Source organism: Canis lupus, chromosome 25, assembly GCF_003254725.2.
Source record: "Canis lupus dingo isolate Sandy chromosome 25, ASM325472v2, whole genome shotgun sequence".
Classification (NCBI taxonomy): Eukaryota; Metazoa; Chordata; class Mammalia; order Carnivora; family Canidae; genus Canis; species Canis lupus.
In genome coordinates, this window is record NC_064267.1 from 30963899 (window position 1) to 30981254 (window position 17356).

General features: G+C 47.9%; 1 protein-coding gene across 2 annotated transcripts in view; it reads right to left on the bottom strand.

The window, feature by feature from the left end:
* DPYSL2 (dihydropyrimidinase like 2) overlaps nt 1–17356 on the bottom strand; it is a 137665-nt gene that overhangs the window by 23033 nt on the left and 97276 nt on the right. For both annotated transcript variants that reach the window (XM_025463033.3, XM_025463034.3), the window contains exons 4-8: nt 9762–9926; nt 7048–7109; nt 6459–6539; nt 5875–5943; nt 532–652 (exon numbers count right to left, since the gene is read on the bottom strand). In XM_025463033.3, the coding sequence (XP_025318818.1) occupies nt 532–652; nt 5875–5943; nt 6459–6539; nt 7048–7109; nt 9762–9926 (498 nt within the window). The remainder of the gene's footprint in view (nt 1–531; nt 653–5874; nt 5944–6458; nt 6540–7047; nt 7110–9761; nt 9927–17356) is intronic.

Consider the following 17356-nt stretch of genomic DNA (forward strand, 5'->3'; position numbering starts at 1 on the left):
GTGCCAGCCTCAGCCCCGAATATGTCAATATAATTGATAGGGAGTGATTCAAGCTCCTGCAGAACTGGACCTGGGGAGGCCCCGGGGCAAAATCTCTTGCCCTTCTGTCCCCGTAAACTCTCTTACTTACCGGGCCAGCAATTACTACCAGCCACGGAACAGGGACTCGTGTGGCCACAGAACGTTCCCCAGAAGGACTCTGGGGCAGATGACGGCTGACACCATCTGTGTATGTGTCTAGTTTATGGAGATTGCATCGAACCAAGTCCAACTTTGCTCCAGAAGCAGGGGCAGGAGGGAGAGGTGCCCGCCCGCCCACTCTTCGCGGTGTGCGGCTCTAAGTAGATAGGGACAGGGTGGTGGCGGCGGCGGCACCGAGGGAGAAACTGGAGCTCCCTGCCTCGCGCCGCGGTAATTAGGTTAATGCTGGAACGTGATGAAAGCAGCCCACTTGGCATGAAGGTCTGGAAAAGAAGCCTTCCTCCCTTCTGAACCTGCCCGCCGACAGACAGCCGGTAAGGTAACACTTACCCTTTTTCCGGGCCTGGGCGATGACTTCAGCCGCGCTCTTGCTCATCACCTTGGTGACGTACAGAGGGCAGTTGGTCTGGTTGGCGATGGTAATTGAGCGATTCACGGCTTCGGCCTCGACCTACAGAGGAGCACGTGGACGTGAGAACCCTGCCCGATCTGCACCTGTTCCATGAGCCCGTCTTTATGCTCAACCACCTCCCCACCCCCAAGAGGTCAAGAGGAACGAGAGGCCACTGTGTCCTCAAGGTTGAACCCTGAGCGGCACCACAGGAGGGACATGGGACTTTCCCGGTGTCGCTCAATACTGATGGGTGGAGATAGAAGGGGGCAATTCCTTCCCAGACCGAGTGAGGCACTGGAAGGGTGCCCGGCAGACCCACCACAGCAGCATCTGCCCAGGGGTGGGAAGAAATGCAGATTCTCAGGCCCTTCTCAGTCCCAAACGGATCAGTAACTTTGGGGATGGGGCCCAGAACATGGGTCGTTTTAACAGCTCCTGTTGACTTATGCTTGCTCATGTGAGAAAACCACCAGCCACAGGAACGGATTGCTCCCACACCAGTGCATTCATTTCAGCTGCACAGTGTTGAGTCAAGACATCCAGCAATGAGATTTTTGTGCCAGGCTTCTGTCCGACACCCACAAATGAATCCAACGAATAAGGCAACCTCACAAGCCTCTGGGAATGGAGCAGGCAAATCTGTGTCAAGCAATGGTCTCCAATATGGGAAACACGTGGCTGCACACAAACTGGTAGGGCCTTCAGCACCAGATGGGAGAGCTGCTCTAATTAATAGGATTCTTTAAACCTGATGCTTCAGTGAATAATATTCCAAAGAGCCCAAGGGATTACTATTAACTACCTGGCCAGGTAAGACTATGGAGACCAGGGGATATCCTACAGATATATGTGTGTTTAGAATTGGCCCCAGAAGAATACGTGGAATTGTAGAATGATGGATCTCCAAAAGCCTTTTGCTCCCTCTCAAATCCTGGCAAAAGCTGTGGCTTCCACTCAAGGCAAGGGGCTGGGTTTGACTCAGAATTTTTCTATCCTCCGTGCCCCACCCCCAAGGGTTCTCAGTGTAATGCCCGGTACAACAGCGGTTGCCCAAAAATGTTTACTGAACCAAAAAATTAACTTTATTTTGTTACTGGTTCAAGCTAGGCTGTGCCATGCAGAGCTGCTACTTTTCACAAGAAATAGCTGAGTTCCTAACTGAATTATCTTAGCTAACCGAGTTTCTATAGGACCCTGGCCAAGAGATGAAGTTCTGTAATTGCATTAACTGGTAATCTAATTTAATAAACGAAGACAACTTCATTCACGTTTGCCCTTTTGGGCATCAACTATGCGACTATGCGACAAGAGAGGTCTCAAAATTCAAAGGTAAACCAAATGGCTCTTGAAAAAAGCTCATTAAACATCCAAATGTTTTTAATTCCTGGAATAGCTGAGGCATCGGCCCTCCCGGCCCTCCCTCTTGGCCCTCCCTCTCCGTGACTCCAATTACAACAGCAGTGCCTCTGGCCTGGGGGAGCACAGAAGAGGGATGGCCTGAATCCCTGCAGTCACTTGAAAAGTCCCCATAGTGTGAAGCACGGAAAGGACTCCTCTAGAATCCTCACGGCTTCCCGGGGGCGCCAATGACTACCCAATTTATTGGCCCAACACAAATACTTCAGAAAGTGAACAGAAAACTATTAATAACTGCATGGGAGAAATGGGCGTGGACTGGGACTGTCCTGGGTGAACTGGAATGTGGAATCAGACTAATTAGAAGTAAATGGAGCGAATGTGCCAGTTCTATGGGGGGGGGGGGGGCTGCCCCCGGCAGGACTGGCTTCCCAGGGCCCTCTCTGGATTCGCTCATCAGTCATAAGGCGAGTTCTGAGCCCTCTTCTGTCCCAGCGCACAAATGGGTGAGGGCACAGGCCTGACTACAAGGTTACCTCCTGGAAAGACAGGGTCCCTAATCCCCAATTCTCTGCGTTCCACCCAGAACCATAGAAGGATCCACATTTATCCTTCGGTGTGTACCTGCCCATGCCCCTTACACACAGTGAACAGATTTAAGTAAGACCAACTTAAAATATTATGAAATTAATATTACAGCTTAAAAATTAAAACATTTTGTCTCATTACAGAGCTATCAAGGATTTGGGGTTTATCACCTAGCCCTGCTGATTTTTAAGATCGGACACCCCCAAGATCCAGAGAGGAAAGCCACTTGTCCAGGAACATGCAACAGTGTTGGTAGAGTAGTGTCTGGATACTAGTGTCAGAACACACAACACTGTCCGTACAAACAACAGGGCGCCTGGCTGGCTCAGTCAGTTAAGCGTCTGCCTTCGGCTCAAGTCATGATCTCAGGGTCCTGAGATCAAGCCCCACATTGGGCTCCCTGCTCAGCAAGAAGCCTGCTTCTCCCTCTCCCCATGCTAGTTCTCTCACTGGCTCGCTCGCTTTGTCTCAAATAAATAAATAATATCTTTAAAAAAAAAAAATCCCAATACACAATAGTGCCTGTACACACACAGCGTTTATACACAACAGACCCTCTATGGCCCAGCCCCCTAACTGTATGCATACCCTAATTACAGCTCCCATTTGGCCCAGTTGGAAAGTTCCCTTCTCTGAGAAAGATTCTTCATGGCCATCACCCTCACCCAAAACACCAACTTTCTTCCAGAATGCCAGTCTTTCAGCCCAGAGCCCCTGTCACTTTCTACCCTCCCTAGTTACTTTCCACCGGTCTCTTCCTCTCCAACTCATCCTCAATCCCTTCCTCTTTCATCTGGCTGTCCCAACTGGGCCCAATCATCCATGTGCAGGGAACCATTGATGGGCAAGCTCAGGGGAAGTACCAAATATGGGGGCTGACGGAGAGCAGGTGCCTCTGAAGGAGTTAAGAAGCAGCTGACCCCGGAAAGCACCTAAAACAGCCTTTTGTGAGACAAGAGGACCCTCCCCAAAAGCCAAAAACTCCTCAAACTGGGGCACCCCAGGTCTGATGGCCCCAAAACAAGGTCTCATAATCCACCTCTGGGGACTCTGAACTTCTCCACGCAACCACGGCTATGAGAGACATCTCCTGGGTCGAACCGCGGAAGAATGGGCTTGACTTCTGTCGAACTCTCCTCCGATAGCTTTCGCCTGTTCTGTAAACGCAGGGCTTGCACTGTTTTCCAGTCCGCAGGGATCCACGGATGGAGAACAGACAGAAGGAGAGAGGAAAGCAAAGCCCCAGGGAGGCTCCTATAGGTTCAACAAGAGCATGGATCTCAGAGGTAGCCCCCAGCCCGTGTAACAAGGTAACACACAGCACAAACAACTGGATGAGGGGGAGAGCAAACTTTCTAACTAAGTCTGGCCCTGGGTGTCATCACCTGCTTACAGGGGCCCATCGGGTATATGGGGAGCTGAGGCTCCCGCGGGCGTGTGTGTGCATGCACGCAGGTGTACACATGTCCATGCGTGCAAATGTGCACGTGTGAGCCTTATAATGTATGTATGTACGAGACTTCACACGTGTACACTTAAATACTAGTGTGTGCATGCATAGGTGTATACATATGCATGCATGCAAACGTGCAAGTGTAAGCCTTACAATCTACATGTGTATGGGATTGCACGTGTGTACACATAAATACTAGTGTGTGCATGCATAGGTATACACATGTGCATGCATGCAAACGTGCATGTGAGCATTACAATGTACACGTGTACAGGACTGCACATGTGTGCATGTATACACTCGGTGTGCATGTGTGAGCATTACAATATATGTGTATATGAGACTGCCGTATGCGCATGTATACATTCGTGTGTGCACATGCAGGTGTGCATGTGTGAGCATTACAATGTACGCATGTATGGGACTGCACATGTGTACACGTATTTACTCGTGACAGCAGGCAGCTATGACACAAGGGCCGAGAGATGCCACCTTCAACCTCCCTCACCTGTGCGCTGGCTCCGGCTCATCCCTGTGGCTTTCTAGTGTGCGTGGGCAGCTTGGATGGTGTGAAAGGAACTACAGCCCAAGGCCTGGACAGGGACCAGACAGCACTGAAAATGCCACAGCTTCTGTCCTTCAACTGACAACAGGAAAGTGTCTTCAGAGCCACAGATGGTACCTTCGGTACCCTGGTGTGTATGTGTCTGTGTGTGTCTGTGTGTGTGCACGTGCAGCTAGGACAGGACAAGGAAGTGCAAACCCTCAGTATGTGCAGGAAATTCCAAGTGCCTCCTGCTTCTTTTTCTGCCCTTTTTCTGACATTCTTTCCATTTCCAGCCTCATTTCTCCCCCGAAGTCAGAGGGAAAAGGCTGTGGATACCATACCCTCCACCCCAACCTGGACAATCTATTTTCTTCTTAGGGGGAGCTGATGCTCCCTGCATCGTGGCTCCCAGAGTGAACACTTCCCAGAGCCGGGGGGAACCTCCCCATTTTAAAGTTCTGTGCTTTGGGGGCATGGGTCCGATTCATACTCTTCTCAAGCATCTCCCTCTACTTGTTTCCAGAAGGAAAAATCCTGTTAAGCCAACATCCAGTTCCTTGAGGATTTTATCTGCCCTTCTCTGTCACTTCTCTCCTTTAAGAAGAAAAGTCTGTTTGTTTCCATGAGATTCCCCCCAGCATTCTATTTGCTCAGGGCAGCCAGGTCGTCAAAAGTCTGACCTTGAGACTTTCATCAATGAGCCAATTTCCGAGAAGGTCACAAATTCTAATTTAGAAGAGCAGATTCTCCACCATCTAAGATGTGAGCACCTCCCTTCTGTCTTACAAGACTCAACATCCATGACCGTGACCCTCAACTTGTGCTCTGGATCTTAATTATCCCTCCCAGGTTTGAAAGATTGTCTGCTACTCTCTGCTGAAACCTGGCGCAGACTTTCCATGGAAAAACCTACAATTCCCCTTAAGCTTTTTAGTAATGTAAAAGAGCTTTCAGATCCCCATGACGATGTCTTGGTGGTGGTGAGATTTTGGAGGGCCCACACTGTGAACCATGAAACCCAAATTGCAGGATGCTAATAAAAAGCTGTTCATATCCACTCAAGGAAGGGCTTAAAGAATCAGACACACACACACACACACACACACACACACACACAAAGAATCAGACACAGAGAAGAATCTCCAGGCTCGGACTAGTATTTCACTTTGCCCACAGAGACACCCACGCATGTACGCATGTAACCTGTGACTTCTCAGAGGGCCCAAACTCAGATCCTGAGAAGCCCCAATCTCAACAGGCAAGAAGTGGGTTCTCTGTGGCTCTGGAAGCACCCAAGGGACACCGAGTCACACATTCCATTCAACAGATGTTCACCTCTTCAGGCCGGCTCAGCACATGACCCTCGGGTCCCGTGATGCCCAGATCCAGGATCCTCTGCTGTTCCTGCAAGGTTAAAGAAAGCGAGGCCGTCAGGGAGAGCTGGACTCCAGATGGCTCTGACTGCTAGAGATCTTTGATCCAAAAAGTTACTCGGACAAGACATAAAGACAGTCCTGCTGACCCCTCACAGCCCTCATCCCAGGACCTCGTGAAGAGAAGGGATCGCTACCCTGTCCCCAGTCCTGCCTGAGCTTTCCCAAGTGTGTTCAGCTCTTCCCCTGGGATGCTGAAAGCCCACATGTGCCCTCCACCTCCGAGACAGCTGCATGACCACTGAGGGAAATGACTTCTCTGTGGAAAGGGAACAGTCTGTGTGTCCCGCAGGACACAGGGAGGCAGGCACGCTCATCACCAACACCCACGCTGCCGGTAAGACTGCTAGCACTGTGCCCCCAGATGGTGGCCCTGGGTCACCCTGCTTTTCCTCCTCACAGCTGAGCTACAGAATGCCTTCCCTTTCTCGAGCCCGCCTCATACCCCGCAGGTCATGAAGAAAACACAAGAGGAAAGCCCCGTACCTCTGCGATGATGTCACCATTTTCTGCGTGGACTTGGGCAATCGCACCGATATCCCGGATCACGCTCAATACTTCATAGATCTGAGAGGGCAGAGAGGAGACGGGGTGTCCATCTTCCTGTACACAAGCACAGCCACTTCCCTGCCGGCCACTGGGGTCAGAAATGCACCCTTGGCTGCTACTACTACAGCTATCTCCTTTGACATGACCCAAGGTCAAAGCTACTGGCCACACTTGGCAGAGCAGGAGCACTCAATAACCAAGAGAGGCAGCATAACCTAAAGGACACGGAGTAGGGGAGGCTCATGGAGGACAACTGGCCCTGCACCAGGCTTGCTGAGGTGGCTCTGAGCCAAAGAGGCAGCTTGGAGGCTGACTCCAGAGCCTGGGAGAACACCAGTCCTGGAGGGCCAGGGCACTGGGATCACACCCTCCCTAAAGGTTAAAGTCACCCAGGGGCCTCATCCATTAACCATTTCCCATGGAGCTAAGGGACATACATACACTGGAGGCAGCTTCCCAGACAAGAGCATTGGTCCCAAGGTACCAAATGCCAAGGCGCCTGTTCAGGAAAGCCACCTTTTCTTACCTGGGAATCCGTTAGCTGGAAGCGATCTTTGAAAGCCATGTACACAAGGAAGGAATTTACTCCTAGCAGAGAGACAAAATAGAGAGGCAGAGACCTGGCTTTAATAAACAAACCAAATAAACTGGAAAAAGAATACGAAAAGTATAATACCATGCATATATATATATATATATATACATATATATATATATATATACCATGTATATAGTGGGCGGTGGTGGGGGGAGCAGGAGAGAGACGTGGAGACAGAGAAATAAGGATAAAACAAATGGGCTGGAATACTAAGAATTAGTAAAAAAAAAAATCTGTAAATAGGGACTCCCAGGTGGCTCAGCAGTTGAGCGTCTGCCTTTGGCTCAGGGCGTGATCCTGGAGTCTCGGGATCGAGTCCCGCGTCAGGCTTCCTGTGTGGAGCCTGCTTTTCCCTCTATGTCTCTGCCTCTCTCTCTGTCTCTCGTGAATAAATAAATAAATTTTTTTTTTAAATCTGGGAATAGGGTGCAGAAGTTCTTCTTAATATCTTGACAGCTTGTCTCTTAAGTTTAAAACTATATCGAAATTCAGAGTTGCCCGTGTTGTACATCCAAATACACAGCCAGCAGTATTCACAGCAGCCAAAGGGCAGAAGTGTCCACTGACAGATGAATGGAGACACGAAATGTCATACAGCCATACAACAGAATATTATTCAGCCTTAAGCAGGAAGGAAATCCTGTCACATGGATGAACCCTGAGGACATTATGCTAATGTCACTAGAGGACAGATAAGGAGGATTCCATTAATAGGTCAAACTCAGAGAGACAAAAAGTAGAACGGGGGTTGACAGGGGCTGGGGGAGGAGGATTGGGGGGTTCATATTTAACGGGGATGGAGTTTCAGTTTGGAAAGATTCAAAGTTCTAGGGATGGCTGGTGTGATGGTTGCACAACAATGTGAATGTACTAGACATTTAAAAATGACTACGATGGTAAATTTTATGCTGTGCTGTATTTCACCACAATTTAAAAAACTAAAAAAGTAAAAACAAAAGTTGCCCTCAACTGTTGGGACTTTAAGAAGAACGTGAATTAGAAGATTCTGTGGATGCGGATCTATAATAAATGTCTTTTCTTTGGTAAACAGACTGCGCTTGAAGCTGACTTTTAAGAAACATTTTTAAGTAAGACAGGGTCCAACAAACTGATGTCGCAATTCTCCCCCTGGCATTTCAGAGTCCTCGTCACCCGAGACACCAGACCAAACATCCCTGCCCCACATCCATCACAATGGTAAACAACTGAGCGGACAATCTTCTAGTCCTGGAGCTTAATTCAAGCCACCTGGGGGTGCTGGATGCTGTCTGGGTTCAATGGCTCAGGACATCCCAGCCTTTCTCTTCTACCAGGCAACAGTTGCTATGGTAACTCTCCTAGCTGATTTGAAGTCGATTCATTTAAAATATGGAAAGTTAAACCCCCTCAAGCCTCAGTATTCTCTCAAAAGTAAGAAAGGTCAAGGGTAACCTATTTTCTTTTGGGTGGGACCTTCATACCAGGAGGAATCTCAGGATATTCTAGTCCAATACCCTCTAGTCCAATACCCAATACCAAAAAACAGAGATGTTTTTTTAATTGAGCCTCATAAAATTTAAGACTCTAGACTTTCATTTGGGGCATTTTCTGCTGTATCTATGGATATCTACCTACTGTACTCGGGCCTAGAGATTTCCCTCCTGCTATTGAATCACAGCTCATGGTACTTCTAAGCTTAGAAATCTCAGAAAATGAAAGCAACAGGAAGTCTCCCTGACAGTTAAGATCCAGGGAGATCAACATCTCACCCCAGGAGTCTAGTCTATAGCCAACCTCAAGAAGACCCCAGAAGATGATAGAACTTGGCAATACCACCTCAACTCCCAAGGATCCTGTGGACAAAAGGGTCCCAGAGGCACCTTGAGGTCATCTAGATTCCCCTAGACTCCCCGGGAATCTTCCAGGACGCAACCTCTGGAATCCTATTTCCTAAAATAGTCCTATAGAATAAGAAAGACCCAGGGCACCTGGGTGGCTCAGTTGATTGTCTGATTCTCAGTTTCGGCTCAGGTCATGATCTCAGGGTCATGAGATTGAGCCTTGCTTTAGGCTTTAAGCTCAGTGGGCAGTCTGGTTTAAATTCTCTCTCTCTCTCTCTCCCTCTGCTCCTATCTACCCCCCTACCTCCCTCTCTCCCTCTAAAATAAATAACTCTTAAAAAAAAAAAAAAAAGGAAGAATAAAAGAAATAAAAAGGTATCTTTCATTGTCCCAGAGCCTCCTCATCCCCAAATCTATCCTGGTTCTTATGGGGTTGTAAAAAGAGCTTGCCCAAGTCCCCCACTCAGTGTCCCAGGCACCTACCTCCCCATGATCACCTAGAATCATCACTAGGATAGGCATTCTTGGCCTCAAGTCTCCAACCTAGCTGGGTGCAGATCCCTCAAACCAGTAAGCTGTGAGTAGTTGTTACTTAAGAACTGGTCCCTGTGGTATAGCTCAGGTTCTCATGTCAATGAAAGCTTCTGTTGCTGCCCCGGGTTTGGTCACCTCCAATGGGCACCAGCTACAGCTCAACCCTTTCTCCTAGCAGGCACAGAGGTAAGGCATGCAAGGGATCTGCAAGTGCTATTCACAGACCTGCACCAGAGCTCATGCACCGAAATGGAAATATCCCCAGAGCTGTTGGTCAGCACAACCTACCGTGGTCCTTCACCAGGGCCTCCATCTCCTCTTGGATGCCCTTATGCCATTCAGTGATGTCCACGTGCAGAGAATAGTCACAGCAGGACTTGCTGTCAGCCCATTCCCTCCACTGGTCGAAGGCTGCCAGCAGGCTTGTCCCGGGCTCGGGCACGACATGGTCAACTAGAAAAGAAGAGACACCGGCAGTTATCAACAAGTCTCAAGGGCCATGGGTCACAGCTGTTTTCCCATTTCAACCTTGAGCAAGACTTCTTAGGTTCAAAATCGAGATGGTGATCTCTATAACCTGCTTCTAAGAATCCACTTAAACCAGCTGACTCCCCAAGAGGGAGAAAGCAGAAAGCAGAAACTTGGCATGGCCTGATTACTCCAGCGAAACCATGCATGAACTGCCCGGATCTGATCGCCCAGCTCAAAAGCCCTGAAAGCTCGTACCTCGGGCACATTTCCTGGACAATGAGTCCTTATGGACAATGGCAGTGTCGAATGGCCGGCCGGAGCTGCCAACCCTTTCTGTGTGCTGAGAGCTGCCAGTGAGACGCCCCTCACCAGACGGCAAGGAACTTGAAGATGCTGGACCACAGCCATGCAGACTGGGGCTCTGAAAGGTTCTAGGCATATCCAATCTCTCCTCACCGCTCATATTTCTGCCGCATAATACCACTTTGTCATTTAAGGGAGATCTTTCATCTTAAGAGTTCAAAGTGTCTTTTAAAACAGTGGTTATTGTTATATAGTTATTGAGTTAGCCTGAGATGGAGGGCAGGGGACTTTGGACTCCGGCTGACCTGAGTTGGTCTCCTGGCTCCACCACCTACCAGCAACATGCTCTTGGGTATGCTGCTTAATCTCCACTACCCTAAATTTCTCCAGTGGTTTAAAATGGGAATATTAGCTGCTACACACATTTCTCATGAGGATTAAATGAAACAGCATATCTATTGATCTTTTGTCATTCCCCTATTTAAATCTTTCAACAGTTTCCCCTTGCTCTTAAGATAAAGAATCAAGTCTCCAAGAAGATTCGGCCCAGCTTGGTCCTTGTCTACCTCTACATCACTCTGGATTACCTCCACCTTGCACTCTGCCCTCCAACCACATTAACTTCCAGTTCCTGCTCCCTTCTGCCACAGGGCCTTTGCAGACGTACTGTATCTCTAAGTCACAGAGCTCTTGCCCAGTAACCCTGATGATGAGAGGTGTACCAGAACAATTACCCCCAATCTTCTGCACAGAGACACTAAAATATGAAATGACTTGTCCGAGGTCAAACCAAACTTAGGAAGGCAGGGACGCCTGGGTGGCTTAGTGGTTGAGCATCTGCCTCTGGCTCAGGGTGTGATTCCAGGTCCCGGGATCAAGTCCCACATCAAGCTCCTTGCGTGGAGCCTGCTTCTTCCTCTGCCTGTGTCTCTGCCCCTCTCTCTCTCTCTCTCTCTCTCTCTCTCTCTCAGGGTGTGATTCCAGGTCCCGGGATCAAGTCCCACATCAAGCTCCTTGCGTGGAGCCTGCTTCTTCCTCTGCCTGTGTCTCTGCCCCTCTCTCACTCTCTCTCTCTCTCTCTCTCTCTCTGTGTCTCTCATGAATAAATAAAATCTTAAAAAAAAAAAAAAACTTAGGCAAACAAAGATAAAACCCAGGACTCTAGACACCTAAAGCAATGAATCATTCTTCTAAATAAAACATTAGGTTTTCTAGACTGGGGTAAGCAATTCTCGGCTAAGAAAATGCCAGCCCCGGCAACGCTAGTGAGCTCGAATTTCTGAAATGGATCAAATCTTGCAGATGCTGCTGAACTGTAATAACTGAGCTTGGGGGGGAATCCCTGGATGGCTTAGCGGTTGGGCATCTGCCTTTGGCCCAGGGTGTGATCCTGGAGACCCGGGATTGAGTCCCACATCGGGCTCCCTGCACGGGAGCTTGCTTCTCTCTCTGCCTATGTCTCTGCCTCTCTCTCTGTGTGTCTCTCATGAATGAATAAATAAAATTAAAAAAAAAAATTGAGCTTGGTTTTATAGGTCTCAAAAATGTGGACAACGAAGCTGAATTTTCTTTCAACGACATGTACTTTTAAAAATAAGCAGTAGTATATGTGATTAAATGGGTACACGCACAGCTGGTATTGTAACACACATCATATTATCTAATGAAAGCAATGAGGATGCGCACTTGTAATGCAAGTCGGTTCCATCTGTAAAATGCTGACACAGAAACCTTGACAAAACAATTCTAATTTTCTTGTGTCCCCCCACACCAGAAGAAGAAGGGAGGCAGGTGGGGAGGAGGAGAAGAAAATATGATTTTGTGGCAATCATAATTTCGACAGACCCTCCCTGGTCACACTCCTGATTTCATCCCTCGTCCGGCCACACCAGCCTGCATATAAGCAGCCAGATGATCCTCTTAAATCTTTACCCAGATCCCATCACTCTGCTGATTAATCCTCCGATAGGTGTCCACTACCCTTAGGGTCAAATTCAAATCCCCTCCCTTGGGACACCTGGGTGGCTCAGTGATTGAGCATCTACCTTCAGCTCAGAGCGTGATCCTGGGGTCCTGGGATCAAGTTCCACACTGGGCTTCCAAAGGGAGCCTGCTTCTCCCTCGCCCTATGTCTCTCATGAATAAATAAATAAAATCTAAAAAAAATAATAATAATAACCAAAAAAACAAATCCCCTCCCTGTTCCTACGGACCCAGTCTCATCTCACCAATGTACTCTCAGCCCCTAACCCTGCTCACCACCATCAGCCTCCAGCTGTTTTCACTCAGGGACCTGCCTGACTCCTCCCCACCTCTGGGCCTTTGTACCAGCAGTTCCCTCTCTGGAAACCCATTCCTTTGGCTCTTTACGTGGGCATCTCTGCCTCCTTGGGTATACGCCTCCATCCCAGAATCACATCCCCATCTGTGGTAATTTCTGCACCCGCTCCCCTCATTTGCTATCTGACTCCCCCACTAGATGTGAACTCCCTCGGCGCAGGGATTGAGGGCCTGCAAGAGAGGAAGTGCTCAATAAATGTTTTCGATAAATGAGTCAATGCTCCCTTCCAGCTCACATTCCTCCCTGCAAGATCAGGTCAAGCGCAGAAGGAGGTGCTCTACTGGGAACATGACCAGATTTTTCTGCTCAACCTCAAGTATATGTGAGGTCGTCTGGTGCTAAGCTATTCAAACTTAAGTGTGTTTAAGAATTCTCTTGAGAGCTTACTAAAACACAGGTTCCTGGCCATCATCCCCAGAATTTCAGATTCTGTAGGTCTGGGCTGGAACCTGAGAACTTGCATTTTTAATAATCTCTCTTGGAGCTGATATGTCTGCCTTAGACCACTCTGAACATCACTAATTGAGTGCATATCTCTTCCCATTTACTTCTCCTACCACCTGAATTCACGCTCATTCATGCCCATTTTACCAGGAGGGTCCCGTCTCACTACTCAACAGCATTCTCACTTGCAAAAAAACACCAGGTTCCCTGACTGTAATACAGTCAGGAAAATGGCCTCCCTCCATTTTCAAAAACAGCTCTTAGCCTTACGAACTCTGGAAAACTCAGGGCACAGGCAAAGCTGAGGACTCCAGGGAAATAAACATGTTTCCTCTAAGAACTAATGACACTCAGAAAAGTGTCCATGAAAAGCCTCCTCGTGTTTTCCCACAGTTCTCTTTCCATAGGATCTGTCTCCTGGGAAGAGCCACTCCAGGGAACAGGGCAAAAAGTCATCCTCTCTTCCGGAGGAAAGAGAAATTCCCCCATTGAAGACACCAGCCTGCAAAGGATTTGCCCAGAACTCACAGGCCTTTAATCTGGTGATTTTCCTAAGCTACCTGCCCCTGCAAGAGCCTGGCTCTTGCCTTGTAGCTGACTTTTTCCCCTTGTTTAAGATGTGAGCAAAAAGCTCATCAACCCAGCCTTCCAACCGGGCAGTAAAGTTAACGATCCAGGGGTTAAAAAGCTGGTTCTCAGGGCAGCTCTACCCTGCTGTATATACTCTTTGGGAACTCTATGCCTTCATGCATAAAACATAGGCACGAAACTACCCACCGTGCAGAGCTGCAGGAGGTTGAAGAAAGCATGTATGAAAGCACCTGGCAGAAAGAACGTCTGGCACACACTGAGTCTTCATTCCCCTGAGCTGAATGCTCAGAAACACACTGTGGTTCCAGTGGTAGGCCTGCGAATCTGGTTTAGGAGGGAGCCAAGAACATGCCCTGGGACGGTGGCCTGAATTGAGGCGTTACAGGCAGTACGCAGAAGTACTTACTCCTAGAAGACACCAGCTCTTTCCAAAGGGCTACTATTACTTCTCTCGAAACTGTCAAAAGACCCCAAATTTTATAAAGAGTTTTACTGAGATGTAATTCATACTACACAATGCGCCCATTTAAACTGGTACAATTCAACGGCTTCTAGGCTAGTCGGAGAGTTGCGCAACCATCACCACAATCTAATTGTGGAACATCACCCAAAAAAAGAAAGCCATACCCATCTACAATTCTTCCCCATTCCTTCCTAAGCCTGCTGCTCCCAGCCCTAAGGCAACCACTAATTTGCTTTTTTCTGCCTCTAGAGATTTGCCCAGTCTGGACATTTTGTGTAAATGGAATCATACAGTATGTGGTCTTTTGTGTCTGGCTTCCTTCACTCAGCATCTTGTCTTCAAGGTTCATCCACATTGGAGCCCACAACAGCCCTCCAATTCCTCTTTATCGCCCCAAGCGCTTTCAGTACCCTATTTTTATATTTATAGGATATTGGCAAGGTGCTGGACACACAATAAACAAGCTGCTGCTTGAAAATTCAAACAAAGAACTCCTCTGGAGTTTGCAGGATTTAAAAGACCGTATTTTTTTTAACATTTTACTTGGAAGTGTAACTGTAGATTCACACACAGTTATAAGAAGTCCTCAGCCCCTCCACCCACTGTCCCCCAGGGGTAACACTTGCTTCACTTTAACACTTCACAACCAGGATGTCCACATGGACATAACCCAAAACCCCAAGCAGTTAGTGTTTCTGATCAGCTCTCAAGGGACCCAACGTTACTGAAAACACATAGAGATGTCAGAAAAGTCATCATCATGGTCCCTGTTCGGGAATTGAAGTGGCTGAGCAGGACTCACATCTCAAAAGTCTGCCAGTTAGATAAGCAGGTGAAGCAGGAAAAAGAGGGGGATAGCTCTGCTGGGCTCCCCTTTGGCCCCAGTCTCTCTGAAGCCTCACACACAGTTGCAGTTCTAGAAACTCCAATTAGTACACACACCACCCCACACTCCCAGTGGTATTTACTCTATCAGAATTGCCCATCTCCTGCCTCCCATTCCAGAATCATCACTGCCTCATTCTCTAGTCCCGTCACTTAGCTGTCCGTACGTCTGCCTCTCCCTTTCTTGTCCTAGATTAATCAGTGGGCTTGAATTAAAAGCAAACCATCAGGGAGATGACAACAGAAACCACCGCTGGCTCATCCATGAGGGCATCGAGCTGCCATCTACTCAGCAAAATGCCAGTGGCCTATTCAGCAGAGAATAGCTTTTGTTGGTAGAGAGATAAAAGCCCCTGTCCTGCCAGTTAGAATAACATGGTTTTGTTCTAGAAAAAAAGCAGAAAAGGAAGAGAAAGCACCTGTCCTTAGGAACATAAGGGGTACCCAGAGGAGAGGTAGTAGAGGAAGGACCAGGGTCAGATGCCCTATGCCTGGTCAGTTCCACCTTTTCATCATGAGGTTTTCTTCAAGATACTCATCTTCTCTGGCCTTCAGATTGCTCCACCAGGAATTCAGGGATCCAGTGAGATGTAAATGAGATGACAGGGGAACTTCCTAGAAGGATGCCTGCCTCAGAGCTGTGCTCAACAAACACCAGCGGAAGGACAGTTATACTCCTTTGTAAGGAAAACTGCTACACATAAACCCCTTTGTGAAGTATCTCAGGTGCCTCTAAAGCACAAGCTTCTGGGGCAACCTACCTGCCTTGCACAAATATATCGCTTCTCTGGTAATACATAGAAGCATTTTCCCAAGAGCTGGAACTGCCTCGAATGTTTGTGCCTGATTTTTCTCATCTACAAACCAGTGCCAATAACACATCTCATAGCACTTTTGCTAGTGCCCAGTAAGATGGTATTAGTAAACAACGAAGTGCTATTCCAATGAGCACATCCTCTTCCCTGTACCCCCTAAAGCATCAAGCAGGAGGACTGGCATACAGAAGGTGCTTAATAAGCAGAGGAGAGACCAAACATCACACATGCCTCTGGCAAGAAAGGCCGTGGCCAACCCTAGGACTGGAGCACCAAGGAACCTCTTTCTCCAAGAGGCCCAGCCATGGGGCTCTGGGATGGAACACTCCAATCCAGGGATCCCTAGCACTCTTGGAGCCTGCAGCTTTCCTGTCTGTCTGCCATGGTTGTTAAATCCCAGCCTTCCTGAATGCTGGCAAGGGGACCCACCACAGTAAACTACCTTTAACATAAGTCTAATTCACACATTTCAAAATGGGAGTAACAGTAAAAATAATCCTTATTGAATACTTCCTATGTCTGGTACAATTCCATGCATCTTTTGTGGATTATCTTGTTTAACCCTTACATTGGGCCAGCATGGGCCAGTTTTCAAGTGGAGAAGCTGAGGGCAGTGGGGTTAAGTAACCTGCTCGTATTACTTAGCATGCAGAGATACATACAGAAGGTCTGCAACATTCATACCGCGTGTGCCTTGGCAAGCAAGGCCCTTGGTAGAACTCTGGAAGGTGTGAATAATGTGGCCATAGCCAGTACAACTGTTGACAGGCAGAGGTGGAATGTGACCCCAGAGTCTGACTCCAGAACCTCTACTCTTAAGAGTGGGGAGGAATGGATCATTGAGAAGGGAAATGGAGCCTTATCCCTTTATTTTTTATAACTACAGCATGCAGTTCAATTAATTCAATAAAAAGAAAATGGTATAATTAGCCTAACAACCACAGGGTTATTAACTCATGCTCCCAAGTGCTTGACCTTAGAGACACCTGGGTAATCCCTTTCTCTTTGCCAAACTTTCTTTAATGTAACCTTTCTTTTAAAGCTGAACAAGTAAAAAAATAAAAAAATAAAATAAATAAATAAAGCTGAACAAGTATAGTCATACAAAGCAAGCTGAGCCAGGAGTAATTGTTCCGCATCCAGAGATCGCTGCTAGAATCATTAAGCCAGAATCTGGAGGGAATAAGGGCTGAAGCGAGATCCAGTAAAATGTATTTATAAAACAAGCAAACAACCTCTTATGTGATCTGATGACCAGCCAGCTTTGGAGGAAAACAAAGAGGTAGAAGATACAAACCATACCCTTAAAATGCTTAAAATCTAGTTTCGGGGGAAAAAAAAAAAGGCATTAAAGTGTGCACAGAGGAAGGGATTTTGCTCAATCCTCAGCCTACTGCACATCCCCACTCTTCCCTTCTCAACCAAGCTCTGCAAAGAGCTGAATGCTGTTGATGCCTCACCTTGTCACCTCCCATTCACTCGTGGCCAACTGCACCCTTGGCTCTAGTGTGCCGACACCCCCGAACCAGCTCTCATTTCTCCCCATCCCCTGGGGACCAGTACCACCCTC